This window comes from Myxine glutinosa, chromosome 4, assembly GCF_964187855.1.
Source record: "Myxine glutinosa chromosome 4, kmMyxGlut1.1, whole genome shotgun sequence".
Taxonomy (NCBI): Eukaryota; Metazoa; Chordata; class Myxini; order Myxiniformes; family Myxinidae; genus Myxine; species Myxine glutinosa.
Window position 1 is genome coordinate 182,173,070 of NC_136264.1, and position 23,018 is coordinate 182,196,087.

General features: G+C 46.3%; 1 protein-coding gene across 3 annotated transcripts in view; it reads right to left on the reverse strand.

The window, feature by feature from the left end:
- FGD5 (FYVE, RhoGEF and PH domain containing 5) overlaps positions 1-23,018 on the reverse strand; it is a 204,236-nt gene that overhangs the window by 49,548 nt on the left and 131,670 nt on the right. For 2 of the 3 annotated variants that reach the window (XM_078776775.1, XM_078776773.1), the window contains exons 19-21: positions 10,277-10,379; positions 9,867-9,973; positions 8,236-8,373 (exon numbers count right to left, since the gene is read on the reverse strand). In XM_078776775.1, coding sequence (XP_078632901.1) covers positions 8,236-8,373; positions 9,867-9,973; positions 10,277-10,379 — 348 coding nt within the window. The remainder of the gene's footprint in view (positions 1-8,235; positions 8,374-9,866; positions 9,974-10,276; positions 10,380-23,018) is intronic. The other variant, XM_078776774.1, reaches the window with a different exon arrangement.

Below are 23,018 nucleotides of genomic sequence, written 5' to 3' on the forward strand. Positions count from 1 at the left end.
TCGCAGCGCGAGCTGAGCTTTAACAAGCTCGCTCTGCTGTTCTATTCCAAATCGATTAATTAGGGCGTCGCGGAGGGCTGGCAGGGTGTGAGCACCCGCTGGTAATGCCGTCAGCACCTCCGCCGCCGCGCCGCGCAATGCGGCCACCAGGTGTACTCCACCTTCGTCCTCACCCCAACCGTTACCCTTACACACACAGTCGAACTGCGCCAGGTACGCGCGTAGATCACTCTTGCCGTCATACGGCGCGAGTGGGACCTTGTGGGACCACCTCGTATGCGAGTCGTTGCCCGCCGGCCGGACCCCGTGCGTCGCCCCTTGCGGGGTCAGCGCGGGGCCGAACCGGTCGGGCCCCCACAGTACATTACCCCCAAGGGGCTCTCGTGCCTCCCCGGTCCCTCCAACAACTACCCCTGTTGGTGTCGATGCATGGGTCACACCCCCGCAACCCGCTACCCATTCCATACCACCACAACCTTGCTCACCCACACCTCGCACCTCTCGTTCCATACCCTCCGGACCAGCCATACACCTCACTCGTGGCCTCTCACGAACATCCGGGTCTATCTCGACCCCCAAGCTTATTAAATCACCTGGCGCATCATACGCACGACCATATTGGTCACCACTTACACCGGGTTCTCTTTCTCTTCGCTTCTCCTCCATCACCTGCGAATCCCTCATCCGGTTAATGAGCACATCATCACGATCCGAACACAGACTTTGGACCAATTCTTTTACTTCCTCCTTTATCTCTTTCTTATCCTCTCTCCGTCGCTTCTTAATTTCGCTCACCCCTTCTTCCACTTCTTCTAATTTTTGCTTCATTTCCTTCATCTCTTCGTGCGCCCCTTTAAGTTCTTCCTCTAACTCCACTTAATTTTTTTCTATGTGCTCCCGCACCTCCCGCTCTTTAACCTCCATCACCTCTACCACCTTGTCCATTTTCCTCGTCAGGTTCTCATGTACCGTCTGACACTCTTTTTTAATTACCCCTACGTCCTTTTTTATCTCCTTCTGTGTCGATTTTAAACCCTCTATTACCGCTGTGTTCTTCTTTACCTGGTCCCCCAACTCCTTTTGTCCCACTGTCAGTTGTTCTACTCCCAGCGTCAACTCCTCTATACCCCCTTGCAATTTTACAGTCCCCTTTCTCACCTCCTTCTCCATGCGCTCCTTACAGTGCCTCACCTCCTCGCGCACTCCTCCGACCTCCTCACTCACACCTCTTCTGATCTCTTCTCCCATCACTTGCATCTCCTGCCCAGATGCCACCCTCATCTGCTCCATTTCCTCCCTGTGAGCATCCAGTTTGGTTTCTACCCCCATTCTGACCCCCTCTATCTGCTGCCCCATTTGGTTAACTTCCCTTTCCGCTTGGTCCCTCATGTCCCTCAATTTGCCTTCCATTCTGTTTTCTAACCCCTCTAACCCAGTTTTCACTCCCTCTATCTGATTCTCCTGGGCAGCCATTCTATTTTCTACCCCCGTTAACCCCTCCTGTATTTCCCCTAATCTATCGTCTAATTTCCCAAATTTCATGTCTAATCCCTTAAAATTATTGTCTAATCCCTTAAAATTATTGTCTAATCCCTTAAAATTATTGTCTAATCCCTCACTGGTACCCCTCGCTTCGTCCCTCATTACCCCTATTTTGCCCTCCAATCGCTCACCCTGAGCATCCATCCGGTTCCCCATTACCCCCAATTGCTCATTCTGAGCCTCCATCCGGTTCCCCATTACCCCCAATTGCTCATTCTGAGCCTCCATCCGGTTCCCCATTTGTCCCATACTGCTTTTCAAACCTCTAATTTGGTCTCCCAATTGCTCACCCATTTGTTCCATAAGGGCCCTCATTTGCAGGATAAAAAGGTTCGAATCCACCAGTGGCGCCACTACGGTCGCGGGTGTGGACGCCGCGGCCACCTCGTGCATGACAACGCTATTTTGCGACCCTGCCGCCCTCACTGCTTCGCTCTCCTCTTGTCCCTCAATTTGGTCCTGGATCGACCCTACCTCACTTTCCTCTACCGGACCCCAGCTGTCTTGGTCTGCCATAGCGCGACTTTCAAAATTCGGGTTTTTATACAACAAAACAAATTTCGGCCGTTATAATTTCGCGCGGGAAACGCGCTCCGAATCGATTCTACTTGTTACAAATTTGGGCCTAATAACGCGCGGGAAACGCGCTCCGAATCGATTCTACTTGTTACAAATTTGGGCCTAATAACGCGCGGGAAACGCGCTCCGAATCGATTCTACTTGTTACAAATTTGGGCCTAATAAATTTAGTCCCGGGTTCGAATTCCACTCCTCGACACCAATTGTTACAGACGTGGCTTGGATGTTATTCACCGAGCGGTTTTGGGATGACCACGTCTGCACAAGATTATACTCGATATTATACCCGAACGTTGACTAGTCGCGCGATGCTAGGTCAATGACGGAACAGACACACGGCTGGGATTAAAATGACGACACCAGGGATACGGTTCTCAAGACCTCCGGAGGAGATTATATTCGTTACGGAAGGTCAGATTACAGGGACGAGAGGGACAGCAAAGGAAGATAGGCACTTAGACACAACCTTATATTAACCCCAACAGACGACAGGTAAACGGGACAAGGCTGACTCACACGGGGGTTGATGGCAGGAAAGCGGTTGTCGATGGCTCCAGGTGCACCTGGGCTCAGGGCAGGATCGACCCGGTCCGGTCCAGAGATGCGGAAGGTTGCACAGCGCTCGAGGTGGCGTCTTTTCGTCTCAAGCTGGGGGCGCATCTGACGTCACGTCCGCTACGTGGCCGCGTATATCCGGCGGGGAGTGACACGCCCTCGGCTCGTTAGCTCCGCCTCGTGGAATCGGCACGTTGCTTCTCATTGGGTGCGTGCGGGGGGGTTACCGGCTCCGCCCTTGACGAGGAGCTGACAAGGAGCCCCTTTGTGGTAACCCCGTGGAGCGCATGGTCTGGAGCGCGTTGTCTGGAGCGCATTGTCGATGGCGGCTAACCGAGCCGGTGGGAGGACGCACACTCCCCCCCCCGCGCAGCGCCGTGCCCCTCTGTTGTTGTAGACGGGGAAGAAGATGGGAGGAGGTATGGGAAAGGTCCTAAACTCACTACTGGTGCCATATAATCACATTCTGGTGCAACGAAGAGTCATAATTAATGGAAACGAGGCCTTAACTGACATAGACTAAGAATAACTAGCAAGATGTCCGAAAGTGGTCTACGTGTGGTGCGGTGGACCTGGGCACGACATTTAATGGGGGAAAAAGGGGAAGGTCGGCTCTACTGATTGTTGTTTACAGACAATGGGACTAGGGAATGGGGGATTGGGGATAGTTGGGGAGTATTGGGGAAAATAGGGGAATATTTACAAGCGGATATGGAGGCCAAATTCCATATTCGCAACAATATATATATAAATATATATGTCTATATACAGAATGCACCTGAACACCGAATGTGTTATGGCCCGGGGGTTGGGTTTACTACGAAGGGGTTAACCTACGTTCCCTCCCGAACTTACCAGACCCGCGGCTGCCGCACATGAATAACTTCGTACTTAGCAGGTTGCGAATCAGCAACTACGAATGCTGATTTGTCCGTCATGCGATAGCTTACCTGGACCACGTGACAGTCTCAATCGGAGAATGCACCGTACGTACCATACGGCAGTTTCTTTTGTTCCAAGATGGAAATTTAGACGGCCGAGCAAAAACCGTTGGTAACCGCCTGGGTAATGCTGATGTCATTACGACCGATGTTAACCTGGGCGCGGACAATGGTGGATCAATGAAGGAAAAGACTTTCACGGACAGAGAGAAAGGAAACGTTTAACAATTTGATTTATAACAGATATTTACAATGTAATTATTCAATAGGAAAGAAAAACGGACGAGAAGCAGGAAGTTAGCTTATTCCACGCCTAATTACGATTACTACGAATAAACACCAAATGGGCCCAGCACATTTTCATGGGGGAGGGGAGGGGAACGAACAAACAAACGTAGGAAACCTGATAGCACAAAGGCTACGATGCTCCGGATGCCTCTCCTCCTCGCGCCCCCCCCCCCCCACCCCCTCCTGCCTCGTTGATGACGATCGTAATGACGATCCAAGCACGGACAGGCAGAGTGAGGTCGATCGTCGGCACGGCAGAGTGACCCAAGCCAAGAGAGGAGCACACGTGCTAGGTCAACAATCCAAGCCTCAAGAGTGGAGCACATGTGCACAGTGAACCCAGCAGAGTGAGACAGACCCAGAGTGTCGCAATCTTGCAGACACGTGGTGAATGCACAAGAGTCAGGCACGGAGTGGAATAATGCAGGTGTAGAGGCCTGTGAGCGGGAGACCAGCCAAGAGCAAAAATGTCCACGTACTCAGTGGGGCGAGAGAGAGTGGCCAGAGAGAGCAATGTGTCCACGTGTTGAGTCGGCCGACAGAGACCGGCCAGAGCGCAAAATGTCCACGTGCTGAGTGGGCAGATAGCGACTGGTCAGAGAGAAAATCGTTGTCTTGAATCTCTCTTTGTTCACCCTCGTCGAGGGTGGGGGGGATCTTGGAGTTCTCCTGGCTCCCGATTGGTGGAGCCCGTTACTCCGCCCCACAAGCTCCCCCAAAATGATTCAGGACCTGATTGATGGGTTTCTGAACATGGGCACCTTGGAGCCTGGTGCATTGCCTGGTAAATTATCCCTTACTAGTGTGACTCATCACACGTCGTTTCAGAGGGATAGGCATCTTTGACCATTTCGGTGTCTTTTGGGTCTTCAGGGCCATTTGGGTCTTCAGAGTCGTTTGGATATTCTGGGCCTTTAAGGATATTTTGGGTCTTTGGGGTCTTTTGGGTCTTCGGGTGCTTTTAGGTCTTAAGGGTATTTTGGTTCCTCTGGGTCTTTAAGGGTCTTTGTGGAATTTTAGTTATTTAGGGTATGTAAGGGTCTTTTGGGGGATAAAGGGTCTTTAAGGGTCTTTGGGGTATTTTGGGCTTCCAGGTCTTTTGGATCTTCAAGGTGTTATGGGTCTTTGGGGTGTTTTGGGTCTTTGGGGTGTTTTGGGTCTTCGGGGTCTTTTGGGTCTTCAAAGCCATTTGGGTCTTCAGGGTCTTTTGGATCCTCTGGACCTTTAAGGGTATTTTGGGTCTTTGGGGTGTTTTGGGTATTCATGGTGTTTTGGATCTTCATGGTGTTTTGGGTCTTCAGGGTCTTTTGGGTCTTCCGGGTGTTTTGGGTCTTCTGGGTGTTTTTGGTCTTTGGGGTGTTTTGGTTCTTCAGGGTATTTTGGGTCTTCAGGGTGTTTTGGGTCTTTGGGGTCTTTGGGGTATTTTGGAGCCCCAGGGCCTTTAAGGGTATTTTTGGCCTTTGGGGTGTTTTGGGTCTTTGGAGTCTGTGGTGTTTTGGGGTCTTCAGGGTATTTTGGGTCTTCAGGGGTCTTTTGGGTGTTTTTGATCTTTGGAGTATTTTGGGTCTTCAGGGTCTTTTGGAGTTATCGACCGAAAAGCGAAATGCTATCCAGTAAGGTCGAAAGAAAAAGAAATGTATCCAGAGGTGTGGGAAAATGACATTAGGTTGGAGACCAAACCTGAAAATGCTGGAGACCAAAGCTGAAATTGGAAAAACAATATCGCCTATTTTACTCCAGGAGGTCCCAGGATTACCCACCCAAAAGTTTGTTGTGGTCATTTCAGCCGTTTTTGCGGTACCTGGGAATGGACGGACAGACATTTGGTGAATTATAGTAAGATGAGAGGAGGACCTGTCTTTCCCTTCCCCCAATGCATTAAGACATAATAACCCAAAATAAGGGAAAGGGACTAAGATAATGGTCTGCTATGAAATAACTATTCTAAGGGACCTGTATGGTGGTTGCCATTACTTTTTAATGGTTTCCCCAAACCGCAACACTATATATATATATGTTTTAATACCCAAAGGCAAGCAAGGTACACACGCTATCAATGGTGTACCGCAAGAAAAAGGAGAGGAAAAAAACTACACAACATCGACCTATACGCCTCTCCGCATTACAACAGTGCCTTCAGAAAATATTCACACCCTTTGACTTTTTCATATTTTGTTGCGTTACAGCCTAAATTTAAAATGGATTACATTGAGATTTTTATTGTCACAAATGTACAAATAATGCCACATAATGTCAAAGTGGAATTTAAAAAAAGATTTTTTTTTTACAAACTAATTAAAAATGAGAAACTGAAATGTCTTGAGTCAATAGGTATTCAATCCCTTTGATATGACACTCCAAATTGAGCTCAGGTGCATCCAATTTTCTTTGACCATCCTTGAGATATCTCTACAACTTGGTTGGAGTCCACCTCTGGCCAATTAAATTGATTGGACATCATTTAGAGAGAAAGACACCTTTGTATATAAGGTCCCATAGTTGACAGTGCATGTCAGAGCAGAAACTCCAAGGAATTGCCCATATGACTACATCCGGACCTTGGTCAGGGAGGTGACCAAGAAACCAATGACCATTCTGACAGAACTCCAGAGTTCCTTTGCTGTGATGGGAGAACCTGCTGGAAGGACAAGTCTCTGCAGCATTTCAGAAATCTAGGCTTTATGGGAGAATGGCCACATGGAAGCCACTCCTGAGAAAAAAGCACATGGCAGCATATCTGGGGTTTGCAAAAAGGCACGTGAAAACTGATAGCTTGAGGGAAACATTGTACTAAAAATTGACAAAAATTGTATTATTTAGCCTGAATGCAAAGCGCTATGTCTGGTGAAAATCAAGCACAGCTCATCACCCATCTAACATCATCCCTACTGTGAAGCATGGTGGTGGCAGCATCATGCTATGAGGATGTTTTTCAGCGGCAGGGACTGGGAGACTTGTAAGGATAGAGGAAACAATGAATGGAGAAAAAAAACAGGCAAATCCTTGAGGAGAATCTCTTCAGAGTGCAAAAGACCTTAGACTGCGGTGAAGATTTACGTTCCAACAGGACAATGATGCTTGTGGAGATAGAGGTTAAAATGTTTACCATGTTTGGATACATAGTAAGTATATGGCCTCTTAGTGACAACCAAACCAGCAATTAATATTGCAGAGTAGTCTATAAAGGTGTGAAGGTTGTTATGGAATTATGTCGCCATCACATGATATCATACTGTGGGCTTTAACCAGAGGCAGATTTTAATGATGGCAGGTTGATTTAACGAGAGGGCTGGCTCGTTGGTAATGGCAAGTTGATCTTAATTTAACCTTGATGTAAGTGTGAGTCTTGTGCCACCTTGTACCGATGGCTGAACCAACAGAGAAGGCTTGTGCTCTGATTATTCCATCAATGGAGTTTACAAAGTAGGAGTCATTGGAACTTTCTAAAAGCTTGGCATGAGGTTTAACAGACAAAGGCATAGCTGGAAGAAAGATTGTCTAAGCCTCCCCCATCCTCCTCTTTTTCTTGCAGCCATGCTGCTTTCTTGTAACCATACTGCAAGAAAGAGGAGGGGTATGGGGGGGGGGGGGGTCTCTTGAGAAATCTATTGAAGAGTGACTGGAAAGACTGCTGACACTGCTATGAATGATTTTATAAGCTGCAGCTTTGAAATGTGATATCTCTGTTCATTCAAAGTGCAATGACGAGGAATAGCAAAGAATAATAAGGAAACTAGATGCAGGAGGATGTCATTCAGCCCATCATGCCTGTGCCATACCAACACGAGACCAAATATATCCGTCAAAACGACATATTTCCATTGGGGGAATGAGAGGAGGAGTGGGGATGAGAACAATGTGGCACGCTAAGGGATATCCCAAGGGTGATAAAATAAAAATGGGGAAAAATATTTATTTTAATGATAAGAATTTTTATTTTACATTGTTTTACTACTCTCTGAGTGAAAGGCCCATGCTTTACTACCGCCATAACTTTCACCTTCTGTACTCTCGGCTGTTGTTGCTTGAGTTTGTTAAGTAATTGTGACCTTCTTTTGTCCAGTGTTGTCGATCACCGTTTAGAGTAGTTATGGAATATGCAACAACATCATACAACATGTAGTGAAATTGTGGATAAAGTAGAACAACGTAAAGTAGAATGTGGAGATGGAAAAGGTGCATACCTCACGTTTTTCATGGACTGGGTTGCTGTGTGGGTCACTTAAATTAGCAGCATGTACGCAACTTGGTTTAAATCCATATGAAGCTCCATAGATGTCAGTAGGAATTGTTAGAGTACATCTCTTCACGAATTGCTCTAGTCTCTCACCTCACTGGACCTGTAGACAAAAAGCATGCGGTTATGCAGCTCCAGCCATCTCTGCTTCCACGGTTTCCGGCCATTTCTTGAGACCTCCACAAAACCCAGCATGGTGGAGCCTCCACTGCACGTCCCACCACCCTGAGTCTGGCATCCATCATCAGCATCCATCATCAGCTGTCAAACCTTCTAAATTCCAAAAACACAGCAGGTTAAACAGGTACATGTAGAAACAGGTACAATATTTGTGTGAAAGATCTCCTACATGATATGGAGCTCACACTCTCGTACATGATAAAGATCTCGTACAGGATAAATATTTGTACATGACGACTCGCTGGGATTATGATTACAATGTACATGTTACTGTTATTGTTAATATTTCAGACACCAGCAGTGAACAAACATATATTTCAGGAAACGGTTGGATTCCAAGATTTTTATTTTACAGTTTCCGAATGGAAAAACATTATTTAATTTCTCATGCATTCCACTATCCTTTACGGTCCATCTTCAAATACATTTTGCGACCTCGGAGACATGCTGAATGGAGAAGGTGGATCAGACTCGGCAACGGTTGCTAGAGTGAGATGTGCATGGAAGAAGTTTCGGGAACTGAGTGGCGTGCTGATGAGGAGGGGAGTATCGTTGAAGCTGAAGGGAAAGGTGTATGCTGCATGTGTGAGAAGTGTTATGATTTATGGGAGCGAGACATGGGTAATGAACGTAGAGCAGCAACGAAGGTTGGAAAGGGTGGAAATGCGAATGGTTCGACGGATGTGCGGAGTATCGTTGAGAGAGAGGAAGACAAATGATGAATTGCGAAAGATGATGGGAATATTGCCTGTGATTGATGCTGTGAAGAGGAACAGGTTGAGATGGTTTGGTCATGTGTTGAGGAAGGATGAAAGTGACTGGTTGAGAAGAGTGATGGAAATGAATGTAGAAGGAAGTAGAGGACGGGGAAGACCGAGAAAGACTTGGCTAAAGATGATGGAAGAAGAAATGCGGGCAAGGGGGTTAACAAGGAGAGATGCAGAAAATAGGGCAAAATGGAGAAGATTGTCATGGGGACCGCAAGGCTAACCCCCGCTCTAGTAGGGAAAATGTCCTTAAAATGCATGTTGTTGTTGTTGTTGTTGTCCATATACAGTGCACAAAATGGTGGACCAGCTCCCCCTTCCCCATATATCCCATAAATTTATTTTCCCTCCTCTCCCATATTTGCTCCTAACCCTACTTTAGATTCATTTTTATCCTTACTTTTTCCCTACTTTCCTATATTCCATACCATCTTCCCTTAATTTCCCAAAATTTACACTCGACAATTCCACCCTCTTCCAACCCCTCTCCTTGCTCCAAATGTGTAGATTACCTAATACACACAGTGCAGTTCTTTACCTTAATCCTAACAATAATTCTGACCTATTCAACTTTGTGATGATTACTATTGCTAAAAAAAAATTAGAAGCCAATAAAATAAAAATAATTGCAGTAGTATTTGGAAGATCATTCAGGTCTGGCTTCTTCTCCAAGCAAAATAATGATATTGCTGTATATTTTTTCGTTGCGTGAAAGAAATATCTATGAGAAATTTTTAGGACATGACAAAGTCTGATATATTTAGAGCGTGCACATACCGACCCACTCCCGAGTTCTGCACGTGGTTTCAAAGTGTTCAGAATGCCTGGAAAACTCCTCCGTGGAGAGACAGGTGGCACCGATGTCTCGACAGAAATTGAGTCTGCTTGGGTGGGAGTGGGCCATGGAAGGAGGGGGGGGGGTAAGTGGGGGTACGTTACGACCAGCTGTCTTTGTGACCATGCATCACGTTCACAGCTCGTGAAACAGTCAAAGTAATCAGCAACAACCACACAATATTTAGCTTATACAGTATGCGGTCATCATGCGCTTCTATTATGACATGGTGTGGTCAAAAATATCTGGTGTGCTGTGGTGTGATGACAGGAGGCATGGTACAGTGAGGTATTATATTGCATGACGTAGTGTACGGATACTCAGAATAGTGCAGAAGATCACATTAGCTTACATGTATCATCGTGGGGAGGGAAGCAGGAATTGCAGACCTTCACTGGTTTTTCCCGCAGGCGACGCATCGGAAGCTTGTTCTTGGAGCATGCATGGCAGACAACCTGATGGACACATTTTTCGTGTGTGCCTTTGTTCTCAGAGCAAATATAATAAATTGTAGAGAGCTATGGGTAGCAATATTTCTGTCTTGGTGTGTAATGCCACACTTCCCCTGCAGGGTCTGCACTTACTAACTACACAAAGAATGGTCTTGGATCATGCTCAACCTGCAAAATTGTGGGCAAATCCTTCAAAAAAACTCAAAGTTTTGACCCAAGCGAACATTTGAACATCACATCTTTCTTTTAATTGTCACATTGTCTTTGTCTCAGATTCAGAAGTCATAAACTTGAGGATGTGGCATGCAAATAAATAAGTGAGATCAGAAGTGGTAATGCAATACATCAGAAGTTGTGGTGAGGCAGTTGCCCTGAGACAACGTGCCTTTGCCTCTTGGAAGGCAAATCCAACTGAAGGCAATCTCAGTTCCTTCCACCAAGCTCGGAACAAGTGTGTGTCTACCCTCAGGAGTGCCAGGAAGCACTATCTCTCCACACTCAAGATTGAACTCTCTGGTCAAATCCGTTTCTGGTGTTTGTTCCCCCTCTATCCCCTCCCTTACCTCAAATGGCAACACAGTTGACACTGCACGTGACAAAGCCGAATGCCTCAACTCTGTGTTTGCCTCAAAATCTTGTGTCCCAAACCCATCACTCTCTGTTCCCACCTTTCCCAATCGAACCCAACTGCTCCTGGACTATGTGTTCTTCTCTCCTGACAAGGTGGAGAAGTTTCTGTCAAACCTCGACTCTGACTCTGCAACTGGACAAGACTGCATCAGCCCACGGGTCCTAAAATCCTGCTCTGCCACTCTATCTCACCCTCTCTCTGTTCTTTTCACCCTCTCGTTTGCTCAAGGTCATCTGCCAGCATCTTGGAAATCAGCAAACATTACCGCTTTACACAAAAAATGTGCAAAAACAGATCCTAGCAACTACAGGCCAATCAGCCTTCTCCCAATTTTCAGCAAAGTCATGGAATCCATCATTGCTTCGGATATCAAATCCTTCCTCTTCTCCAATGGCTTGATCTCTGATCATCAATTTGGATTCAGACCAGGTCGTACTGCTCTGAACATGTTGCTTCTGTTGTCTCAACAATGGATGGAGGTCCTCAATGCCAAACAGGAAATCAGAGCTGTCTCCCTTGACATATCACGTGCCTTCGATACAGTCTGGCACCCAGCTCTGCTCACCAAACTCTCCTCCTATGGTATCCATGGAAATCTCCACGCATGGCTTGCGGACGTCCACTCTGGTCGTAGTCAACGTGTGGCCCTGAATGGATTTCTCTCATCTCCCCTTCCTGTTCTGGCTGGAGTTCCCCAAAGGTAGTGTTCTGGGCCCTGTGCGATTTCTAGTCTTCATCAATGATCTCTCCGACTCTCTGGAAATCCTCTCTATCTCTTTGCTGATGACTCCACTCTCTGCCGCTCGATTGCTCATCCTGCAGATCGGCAGTCTGCAGCCTCCTCACTCCTGCAGACCTGGACAAAATCACAGACTGGTCAAACAAGTGGAGCATGTCTTTCAATCCTGACAAATCTAACACTCTTACTATGTCTCTCCGAAAAGACCGACTGGAAAACCCTCCCATCTACTTTCTCAACAATCCTCTCCAAGAAGTTCAGTCGCTCAAGCTTTTGGGTCTCACTATCTGCCATGATCTTTCTTGGGAAAACCACATTTTTCCAAGCTGGCCTCCAAAGCCAGTTGCCGACTGGGCATCCTCTGTCGTGCGAAGTCCTTCCTTGGCACACCTGAGCTCCTCACCACATACAAGGCTTTCATCCACAGCTCAATTGAATACTGTTCCCCCCTCTGGGCCGGTGCTCCTGCCTCACACCTAGCTCGGCTTCACGCTGTTGAAACCAAAGCTTTCAGAATCATTGGAATTTCCTGCGATGAAGCTAAATCCGAGGGCCTTTAACTCACTCACTGCAGGAAGGTTGGTGGTCTTTCTGTCTTTTACCGACTCCTCTCCGGCCTTGCTCCCCCAGCTCTCTCTGTGCTCTGTCCCCCAAATATTCCGACAGGTTGCACAAGATCTGCCTGCAACCCTCTTATGGTTAAACTACCAAAATCTAGGCTCTCTGCTCACCTTCACTCTTTCATTCCCCTTTTCTCCCGCCTCTGGAACAAACGTCCCCACTCCCTTCAATCCCATTCCTCCCTCCAGGTCTTTAAAACAGCTGCTCACCACCATCTCTTATCTTCCCCCATCCAAAACCTTGATATTTTCTACCCCCGCTAATTCACCCCAGATACACTTTTTTGAAATTCCAACTTCTTTCCTGGAAGTCCTTGCAGTGTCCTTATGTTTTATACCTCTCCCACCTCCCCCCAAGCCCTCTCCCTCCCACAGTTCTCTCGATGTCCCTGCTCTTAGGTGTTGTGTTTGTGTCCTTCCCCCTCTCTCCCCGTCTTGTCTGCCGCTCCCACTGTTTTGTGTTTTATGTGTCGGTTTGACTTTTTGTGTGATTAATGTTAGCTCTTTCACGAGCCTCGATCTTGTGTACCAAAAAAAATAAAAAAATAGTACAGGTAAAGCTCAGCCATGATCTTGATCTCTGGACTCTTTCATGCCAATGAAAGCGTCTAATCTGTCACCATTTATACAGTATGGCCATTCATTGTGATGTGTATATATGTCTGTATGTATGAATGTATGTATGTATGTATGTATGTATGCACGTGCAATGCCTTCAGAAAGTATTCACACCCCTTGTGGGAGAATTATAAGCCAAATAATTATTCTACGGTGTTTTATGAGCAGGGGAGATAGTAGGAGAGTTATCGCTGACACCCTGACCAAATTATTTATTTCTCACCGACTCAAGGTAGAAATCGTGCACTGTTGTGCTCTTACAGAAACAATGTCTTGCTACAAACCAAGTAATGATAAATCAATTTGGTGTAGGTTTTAATACAACAACAACAACAACAACAACAACAACATGCATTTTAAAGGCCATTTTCCCGACTAGAGCGGGGGTTAGCCTTGCGGTCCCCATGACAATCTTCTCCATTTTGCCCTATTTTCTGCATCTCTCCTTGTTAACCCCCTTGCCCGCATTTCTTCTTCCACCATCTTTAGCCAAGTCTTTCTCGGTCTTCCCCGTCCTCTACTTCCTTCTACATTCATTTCCATCACTCTTCTCAACCAGTCGTTTTCATCCTTCCTCAACACATGACCAAACCATCTCAACCTGTTCCTCTTCACAGCATCAATCACAGGCTCTATTCCCACCATCTTTCGCAATTCATCATTTGCCTTCCTCTCTCTCAACGATACTCCGCACATCCGTCGAACCATTCGCATTTCCACCCTTTCCAACCTTCGTTGCTGTTCTACGTTCATTACCCATGTCTCGCTCCCATAAATCATAACACTTCTCACACGTGCAGCATACACCTTTCCCTTCAGCTTCAACGACACTCCCCTCATCATCAGCACGCCACTCAGTTCCCGAAACTTCTTCCATGCACATCTCACTCTAGCAACCGTTGCCGAGTCTGATCCACCTTCTCCATTCAGCATGTCTCCGAGGTAGCAAAATGTTTTCACACCTTCCAGCTTCACGCCGTCTCCAAGATCCAACTCAACATTTCCTCCATCTGCAGCTCCCTCTGTGCACACCTTACATTTGAATGTAGCTGCCACACTGGTTAATGACCCTCTCAGACCACTACATTTTTGATGAACCCACTCAGCGCACATTGTACATTGAATGGAGTTCACTCCGACACCCTTCCTACACACAGCACAGGGCCACTTCCCAGTTCTTTCCACCTCACCACATGCTTTACCACTTGCCATCACCTTCGTCTTTCCGATATTCACCTTCAGACCTTTTGTCTCCATACATTCCTTCCACTTGTTCATCTTTTCCTTCAGTCCATCCATACTTTCCGCAATGAACACCAGATCATCTGCATACAACAACTCCCACGGTAAACCCTCCTTTACGTTCTGAGCCAGCACCTCCATCACAGCTACAAATAGTAGTGGACTTAGTACCGACCCATGATGCACTCCCACCTTCACCTCAAACTCACCACTGTTCCCGTCCTTCATCCTTACAGCTGTGCGCGCTCTTTTGTACATTGTCATCACTACTCTGATCAACCATTCCTCCACTCCTGACTTACTCAATTAGTGGGGCGGCTTAGCCCAAATATTCAAAAGAATTGTGCATTTTGTGATACAAGCACCAAATTTGGCACAAATGTACATTAATATGTTGCGAACATTTTCAGATATTGGGCCACTTGAAATTCCGTAATTTTTTTTTAAAATTTTTTTCAAATTTCGTAATTTCAAATTTTTCGGGTGACACCGTCACAATTTCGGTCTTCGAGGCCGGCCGATAGGCAAAGTGTGACCGGAAGGGACGAGGTTCTCCTGACCACGTGGCCCTCGATCTGGGAAGCGAGAGGCGTTCCATTAGTGGACGCGCCCCTCACGCCCGACTTTTGGGCGGCCCCGGCAGGCCGTTTGTTTTGACGTTCCGTGACAGGCCCCGCACCCCCACCTCCGGGCCGACCGGAAGCTTGTGCTGAGTACATCATACCTGAACAACTCAGTGAGGCAGAACACAGCAGTGCACACCAGGGTGACCCCTTCAGTGCATAAACCAATTAACCTGTCCACTGCAGGGCATGTAGAAATTAAGTTATTTTCTGCATATAATAATAATATAAGTTCAGTTCTATATAACAATTTCTGTTATCACCACTACCACTACAACTACCACTACTACAAGCTTTGTCTGGAATTTTGTGGACTAACAGACAAACAGACATACAGACAAGCTGGGATCAAAACATTACCTCCTTCCACCATTGAGTGTAGAGGTAAACATCATGGAAATTATATCATGCCCTAGATTTAATTCATGCTTACCCGTGTATTTGCTTCACTGGTTCACAAGGTCTTTTGCATACATGTAATTCAGACTCTCGTCTTCATTGCTGACCACACAATGTTCGCAACATATTAATGTACATTTGTGCCAAATTTGGTGCTTGTATCACAAAATGCACAATTCTTTTGAATATTTGGGCTAAGCCGCCCCACTATATCGGCCGGCCTCGAAGACCGAAATTGTGACGGTGTCACCCGAAAAATTTGAAATTACGAAATTTGAAAAAATTTGAAAAAAAAAATTACGGAATTTCAAGTGGCCCAATATCTGAAAATGTTCGCAACATATTAATGTACATTTGTGCCAAATTTGGTGCTTGTATCACAAAATGCACAACAGGTTTGCTATGCTGCTACACTAAATGCCCATGTCAATACTTTGCGTGGAACCCTATCGAATGCTTTCTCCAGATCAACAAACCCAAGAAACAACTTCTTCCTCTTCTCCATGTACTTCTCCTGCAACTGCCTCACAATGAAAAGCACGTCTGTCATTCCTCTTCCTGGCATAAGTCCCAAACTGCATTTCGTCGATCTTCACTTTCTTCCTTATCCTCCTCTCCAACACCCTTTCCAATACCTTCATTCCATGCTCCAATAACTTTATCGCTCGGTACGAGCCACACTCCAGAGGGTCACCTTTCCCCTTGTATAGAGGGACGAGGGTACTCAGTTCCCAATCCACTGGAATGCGGCCTTCTTTCACCACCAGATTACAGATCTCTGTCATTCTCTTCACACCCCAACTTCCTGCTGCCTTAAACATATCTCCCACAACTCCCGTCGGCCCTCCCGCTTTTCTACCCTTCATTGCTTTTATCGCTTCCTCAACTTCCTTCTCAGTTATCTTCTCTGCCGGTCCTAAAACTGGGTTACTCTCTATGTTGCCATCCCATTCATTCTCTGTATTCAACAGCATTTCCATATATCTTTTCCATCTTCCTTTTAATAAAGGTTTTAATAAAGGTACTGTAATTATTTCATTATGAATAAGGGAGACCCTAGGAGATCTTGGAGACGGCGGCAGGGATTTTCGAAGCTCCACACGGTCTCCACGTTTTTCGAAGTTAAGTCTGTTCACAATTGTATTTTGTCGAAACTGTATTTATCTTTCGGTGTGTTAAGTTATTGTGTGCAACTTTGGTTGTTTCTCGGTGTTTATCTTTCATAAATTGATCGTCTGTTTGCCGTGTCGTGTCTTGAGGCCTTGTACAGTGTGCACTGTACAACCTTGAGGCTTTGTTTTTCTCTCAGCGGTCCGTCTTTTGTGATCCAATAACTTTCGTTCTCTGTATTCCCAGGCTTTTCACCCATAGCCTACTTCCTTGTGTAAATCTCAAATCAAAAAAAAAAAAAAAAAAAAAAAAAAAAAACATTTTCCTTCTCTGTTCTCATTCGTTTATTCATTCTTATTCGTTCGTTCGTTCTTCGACCACGTGTTTCTCCCCCATTTCCCCAGATAGTTTTCACTCATTAACCTTCAATGTTTACACTTTCCCCTCAAGTTATGTATTCCGTCATATTTTATAACACCTTTTTCTTCTTCTTCTTTAAAAGGCTGCTTTCGACTTGCTCACCAAATCAATTCATCCCAAAAAAAATATCCATCTCCTATAGTGCCTTTTTTCTACATTCCCTAAACTCTCCTGCACTCCATCCTCCATCCAGCGTCCTTAAACGTATTTTTAACTCGAAGGTCACAAGAAACTCATTTTGCAATAAATGTTCGTTTCCCATAAATCGTACACTTTCAAAAATCCAATCTCACCCCTCCCCTCCAAATCTTCCCCATAACCCCTCCCCTCCAAATCTTCCCCATCACCCCTCCCCTCCAAATCTTCCCCATCACCCATCCCTTTCAAATCTCCCCCCTTGCCCCCTCCCTCCTAAACTACCCCCTCACCCCTCCCCGCCAAGACGCCCCCTCGCCCCTCCCCTCCTAGACTCCTGCCTCACCCCTCCCCTCCAAATCTCCCCCATATCCCATCCCTTTCAAATCCCTCCCCTTGCCCCTTCCCTCCCAAACTCCCCCCTCACCCCTCCCCTTCAAATCTCCCCACCCTCATTGCTTCTCAATTTCCCCCCTCTCACTCCCCCTCCTCAAAGCGTCCTCCCCGCTTCTTCCCCCCTTCAAACTCTCACCTCCATCTCCCCCAACCTTCTGCCTCGCTCTTCCCCCTCCTCAAATAACACCTCATTGTGGCTCACCCAATCACCATCAAACCTTTTGTCCACCCCATCCTTCCCTTTCTCCGAGCTATTCTGAAATCTCTGACACACCTTCAACAGCTCTCCCTACCTCTTCCACCTCTTCCACATCTTACCCTACCCCTCCTCCCCCCTGTTCTGTATCTGATGCTCCCCCTTCCTCTTCATTAACGGTATGGACCTCAAACATCCGGGGCCTTCGTTCAAACTTAACTGATCTCTCCATACAGGTTGCTTCTGTCAAACCAGACGTGATCTGCTTAACAGAAACTTTCCTCCTTTATGATGTCTCTGATTCCATAGTATCTCTCCCGGGCTACTCCCTCCTCCGGTATGATAGACCTGAGCCTCGTCCTGGAGGCGGGGTTGCTATCTTTATCAAAAACTCTCTTCCTCACTCGCCCTGCACTGCACTCTCTCCACCTCACCCCCAGGAATACCTCTGGCTACGGCTTCCTCTTCGCTCCCACCTCTTGTTCATATGTGTGTTGTACCGTCCACCAAACAGTGATGACTCCATCTACATCTCGCTGTCTGATGATATGGACCAACTTCTATCTACTCATCCCAACTCTCTCTTCCTCATATGTGGTGATTTCAACTGTCATCATGCCAGTTGGCTGGGTGTGGGTACCTCTCTCACCAGCCATGGCTCCTCAGCAAAGGACTTCTGCGACTCACTGGGACTGACACAATCTGTCAATTTCCCGACCCGGATCTCAGTCAACGGAACATCTTCTCTTCTGGACTTGGTTATGACTAACTTCCCTGAAAATGTCTGCTGCTCTTCTTCTGCTCCGATCGGATCATCTGATCATGTCCTTGTTAAAGTGGACATCTCTCTGACCATCCTCAGGGAGCCTGCTCAGCGTCGACGAGTCTGGCATTTCACTCAGGCCAACTGGCACGGTCTTCAAGCAGCCATCAATCATCTGGACTGGTCTCCCATCTCTACCACCTCTGACATCAACTCATCCTGGGAATTCTTCCAAAGTAAATTGCTCTCTCTCATGCACAGATTTATCCCATCTCGTCTTCAGTTGTCATACCCTTCCTCCCGTCCATGGTACACGGAATCTTGTGGTGAGGCTGTTGCCCAGAAACAACTTGCCTTCGTCTCCTGGAAAGCAAATCCAACGGAAGGAAATCTCATTTCCTTTCACAAAGCCCGAAACAAGTGTGTGTCCACCCTCAGGAGAGCCAGGAAACAATATCTCTCCGTTCTCAAGACCGAACTCTCTTATCTGTCTCCCTCTTCCAAATCCTGGTGGCGTCTGGTCAAATCCGTTTCTGGTGTTTGTTCCCCCTCCATCCCCTCCCTTACCTCAAACGGCTACACAGCTGACTCCACACGTGAAAAAGCTGAATGCCTCAACTCTGTGTTTGCCTCTAAATCTTGTGTCCCAAACCCATCCCTCTCTGTACCCACCATACCCAGTCGTACCCTGCTGCTCCTGGACTCCGTGTCCTTTCCTCCTGACAAGGTGGAAAAGTTTCTGTCAACCCTTGACGCTGATTCTGCAACTGGACCCGACGGCATCAGCCCACGGGTCCTAAAATCCTGCTCTGCTGCTCTATCTCACCCTCTCTCTGTTCTCTTCACCCTCTCTTTTGCTCAAGGTCAACTGCCATCTGCTTGGAAATCAGCCAACATCACCGCTTTGCACAAAAAAGGTGCAAAAACAGATCCCAGCAACTACAGACCAATCAGCCTTCTCCCAATTATCAGCAAAGTCATGGAATCCATCATTGCTTCGGATATGAAATCTTTCCTCTTCTCCAATGGCTTGATCTCTGATCATCAATTTGGTTTCAGACCAGGTCACTCAACTCTGGACATGCTGCTTCTGCTGTCTCAACAATGGATGGAGGTCCTCAATGCCAAACAGGAAATTAGAGCCGTCTCCCTCGACATATCACGTGCCTTCGACACGGTCTGGCACCCCGCTCTGCTCACCAAACTCTCCTCCTTTGGTATCCATGGAAATCTCCACGCATGGCTGGCGGACTTCCTCTCTAGTCGTCGTCAACGTGTGGCCCTGAATGGGTTTCTCTCATCTCCTCTTCCTGTTCAGGCTGGAGTTCCCCAAGGCAGTGTTCTGGGCCCCGTGCTTTTTCTGGTCTTCATCAATGATCTCTCTGACTCTCTCGAAAATCCTCTCTATCTCTTTGCTGATGACTCCACTCTCTGCCGCTCCATTCCTCTTCCCTCAGATCGGCAGTCTGCTGCCTCCTCACTCTCTGAAGACCTGGACAAAATCACAGACTGGTCAAACAAGTGGAACATGTCTTTCAATCCTGACAAATCTCACACTCTTACTATGTCTCTCCGAAAAGATCGACTGGACAACCCTCCCATCTACTTTCTCAACAATCCTCTCCAAGAAGTTCTGTCGCTCAAGATTTTGGGTCTCACTATCTGCCATGATCTTTCTTGGGAAAACCACATTTCCAAGCTGGCCTCCAAAGCCAGTCGCCGACTGGGCATCCTCCGTCGTGCGAAGTCCTTCCTCGGCACACCTGAGCTCCTCACCACATACAAGGCTTTCATCCGCAGCTCAATGGAATGCTGTTCTCCCCTATGGGCCGGTGCTCCTGCCTCACACCTAGCTCGGCTTCACGCTGTTGAAACCAAAGCTTTCAGAATTATTGGAATCTCCCGCGATGAAGCTATCTCTGAGGGCCTTTCACTCACTCACCGCAGGCAGGTAGGTGGTCTTTCTGTCTTCTACCGACTCCTCTCCGGCCTTGCACCCCCAGCTCTCTCTGTGCTCTGTCCCCCAAATATTCCTACAGGTCGCACAAGATCTGCCAGCAACCCTCTGATGGTTAAACTGCCGAAATCTCGGCTCTCTGCTCACCTTCACTCTTTCATTCCTCTTTTCTCCCGCCTCTGGAACAAACTCCCTCACTCCCTTCAATCCCACTCTTCCCTCCAGGTCTTTAAAACAGCTGTTCACCACCATCTCTTATCTTCCCCCATCCAAAACCTTGATCTTTTCTACCCCTGCTAATTCACCCCAGATCCACCTTGTTTGAAATTCCAACTTCTTTCCTGGAAGTCCTGGCAGTGTCCATATGTTTTATACCTCTCCCACCGCCCCCTTCCCACGCCCCCCCCCCCCCCAAAGCCTTCGCCCTCTCTCAGATCTCTCGATGTCTCCATGTCTCTCGGTCCCTGCTCTCAAATGTTGTGTTTGTGTCCTTCCCCCTCTCTCCCCATCTTGTCTACCGCTCCCTATGTTATATGTTTTATGTGTCGGTTTGTCTTTCTGTGTGATTAATGTTCGCTCTTTCACGAGCCTCGACCTTGTATACAAAAAAAAAAAAAAAAAAAAAAAAGGGTTATATAGTTATATATATTGTGCTTTGAAATAGTGTTGGAATTTTGTATTCCCAATGATGAATTCATCTGTACAATGTTGAAATATATGATAATAGGATTTAGGAAATCTGATAAATATAAACGTATATATATATACACAAAGAATTAAGTTAAGCACCCCTACACAACGAATTAAGGTAAGCACCCCCTAATATATATTCTTTGTGTATATGTATACATTGGCATATATTCTAAGGTATGTGAGATCAAATAATGATTGGTATGACATTAGCAATTATCCATTGATGAAATTGAGTGATCAAAGTGAAAAAAAGTGATTGGTTGAGTCAGTGATCTGATCACGTGGGTCCTACACACGTTATTGACGCAAAGATCGCTAGAGGTCTTCTCAGAACAATGACTGTACGTTAGAAAACATAAACGTCATCCACACTGTCCGTGATGGACCTATAGCTCCATACTTAAATTGAGGTGAAAATATGCCTAAAATTCCCAAAAAATTTCACCTTAAATTATTCAGAATAAAATATTGAAAACGGCATGATTGTTATGTTTTTATGTGACCATAATATCACTTCTCCAGAAAATATAGCAATATCATGGGTATATTACACTGTTTTGACGACAACAAACTTGTAATGTGCGAGGTTGTAAAAAAACTGGGGGGGGGGTGCTTAACTTAATTCTTTGTGTATATATACACTACCGGTCAAAAGTTTTAGAACACCTACATTTTTCCAGTTTTTATTGAAATTTACGTAGTTTAATGTCCCGTGAATAACCTGAAATGGTACAAAGGTAAGCAGTAAACTGCTCTTGGTTAAAAATAAGTTTAGGTTAGCAAAAACGGGAAAATAATGTGCATTGCAGTTATATTATAAAAAAGAGGCCTTCTTCAGGGAACAGGTAATGGGTTAACAACTTACAGCTGTTCTGCAGCAATGTAAGCAAATTAAGCTTTGAAAGTTGATGCAAACAATTCCTACAGGTGTCCCAGCCTCTGCTGATTACTTGATTACAAACCCCCTGTTTGTATAAAACGCATTATTGGAACAGACTGTTATTACACCCTCTGAAGCATTATTTGGACAATATTGCACTGCAGGAAGTAATATATTGGAAATTGGAGGAAACTCTGACAGGAAGAGGTCTGGCAGACCCAAAGCCACAATAGAATCAGAAGACAAGTTTCTGAGTCAACAGCTTGCGTGATAGGCGGCTCACAGGACAACAGCTTCAAGCACAGCTTAACACTGGTCGAAGTAAGCAAGTCTCAGTTTCAACTGTGAAGAGAAGACTTCGAGCTGCAGGTTTGACAGGTCGAGTGGCAGTAAGAAAGCCATTGCTAAGATGGCAAAATAAAAAAGAGGCTTGCCTGGGCCATGAAGCACCACCAGTGGACCACTGAAGACTGGGAGAAGGTCTTATGGACCGATGAATCAAAATTTGAAATCTTTGGTTCATCACGCAGGGTTTTTGTACGCCATCGAGTAGGCGAAAGGATGGTTCCTCAGTGTGTGACACCAACTGTCAAACATGGAGCAGGAAACGTGATGGTCTGGGGCTCTTTTGCTGGATCCAGAGTCAGCGACTTGCACAGAGTGACTGGCACCCTGAACCAAAAGGGCTACCACAGCATTTTGCAGCGCCATGCAATACCCTCTGGTATACGCATAGTTGGTCAGGGGTTCATCCTGCAGCAAGATAATGACCGTAAACACACCTCCAGGCTATGTCAAAACTACCGTCGAGGAAAAGAACAAGACGGTAGGCTTCAAATCAAGGAATGGCCAGCACAGTCTCCAGACCTAAACCCCATCGAGCTGGTTTGGGATGAACTGGGCAGAAGGGTGAAAGCAAAGCAACCTGCAAGTGCAACACATTTGTGGGAACTTCTGCAAACAGTGTGGTGAAGAACTTCCCGAACAATATTTGATTTCCATTGCAGAAAGAATGCCACGAGTGCGTTCGGCGGTTATATCTGCAAAAGGTGGCTACTTTGCCGAGTCAAAAATTTAAATAAAATTTTGTTAAACAAAATGATTCTATGATTTCTTTTTTATCTCCAATTGTTTATTTAACTAACTAGGCTAAGGCTAACCCCCACTCTAGCAGGGAAAATGGCCTTAAAATGCATGTTGTTGTTGTTGTTGTCTCCAAT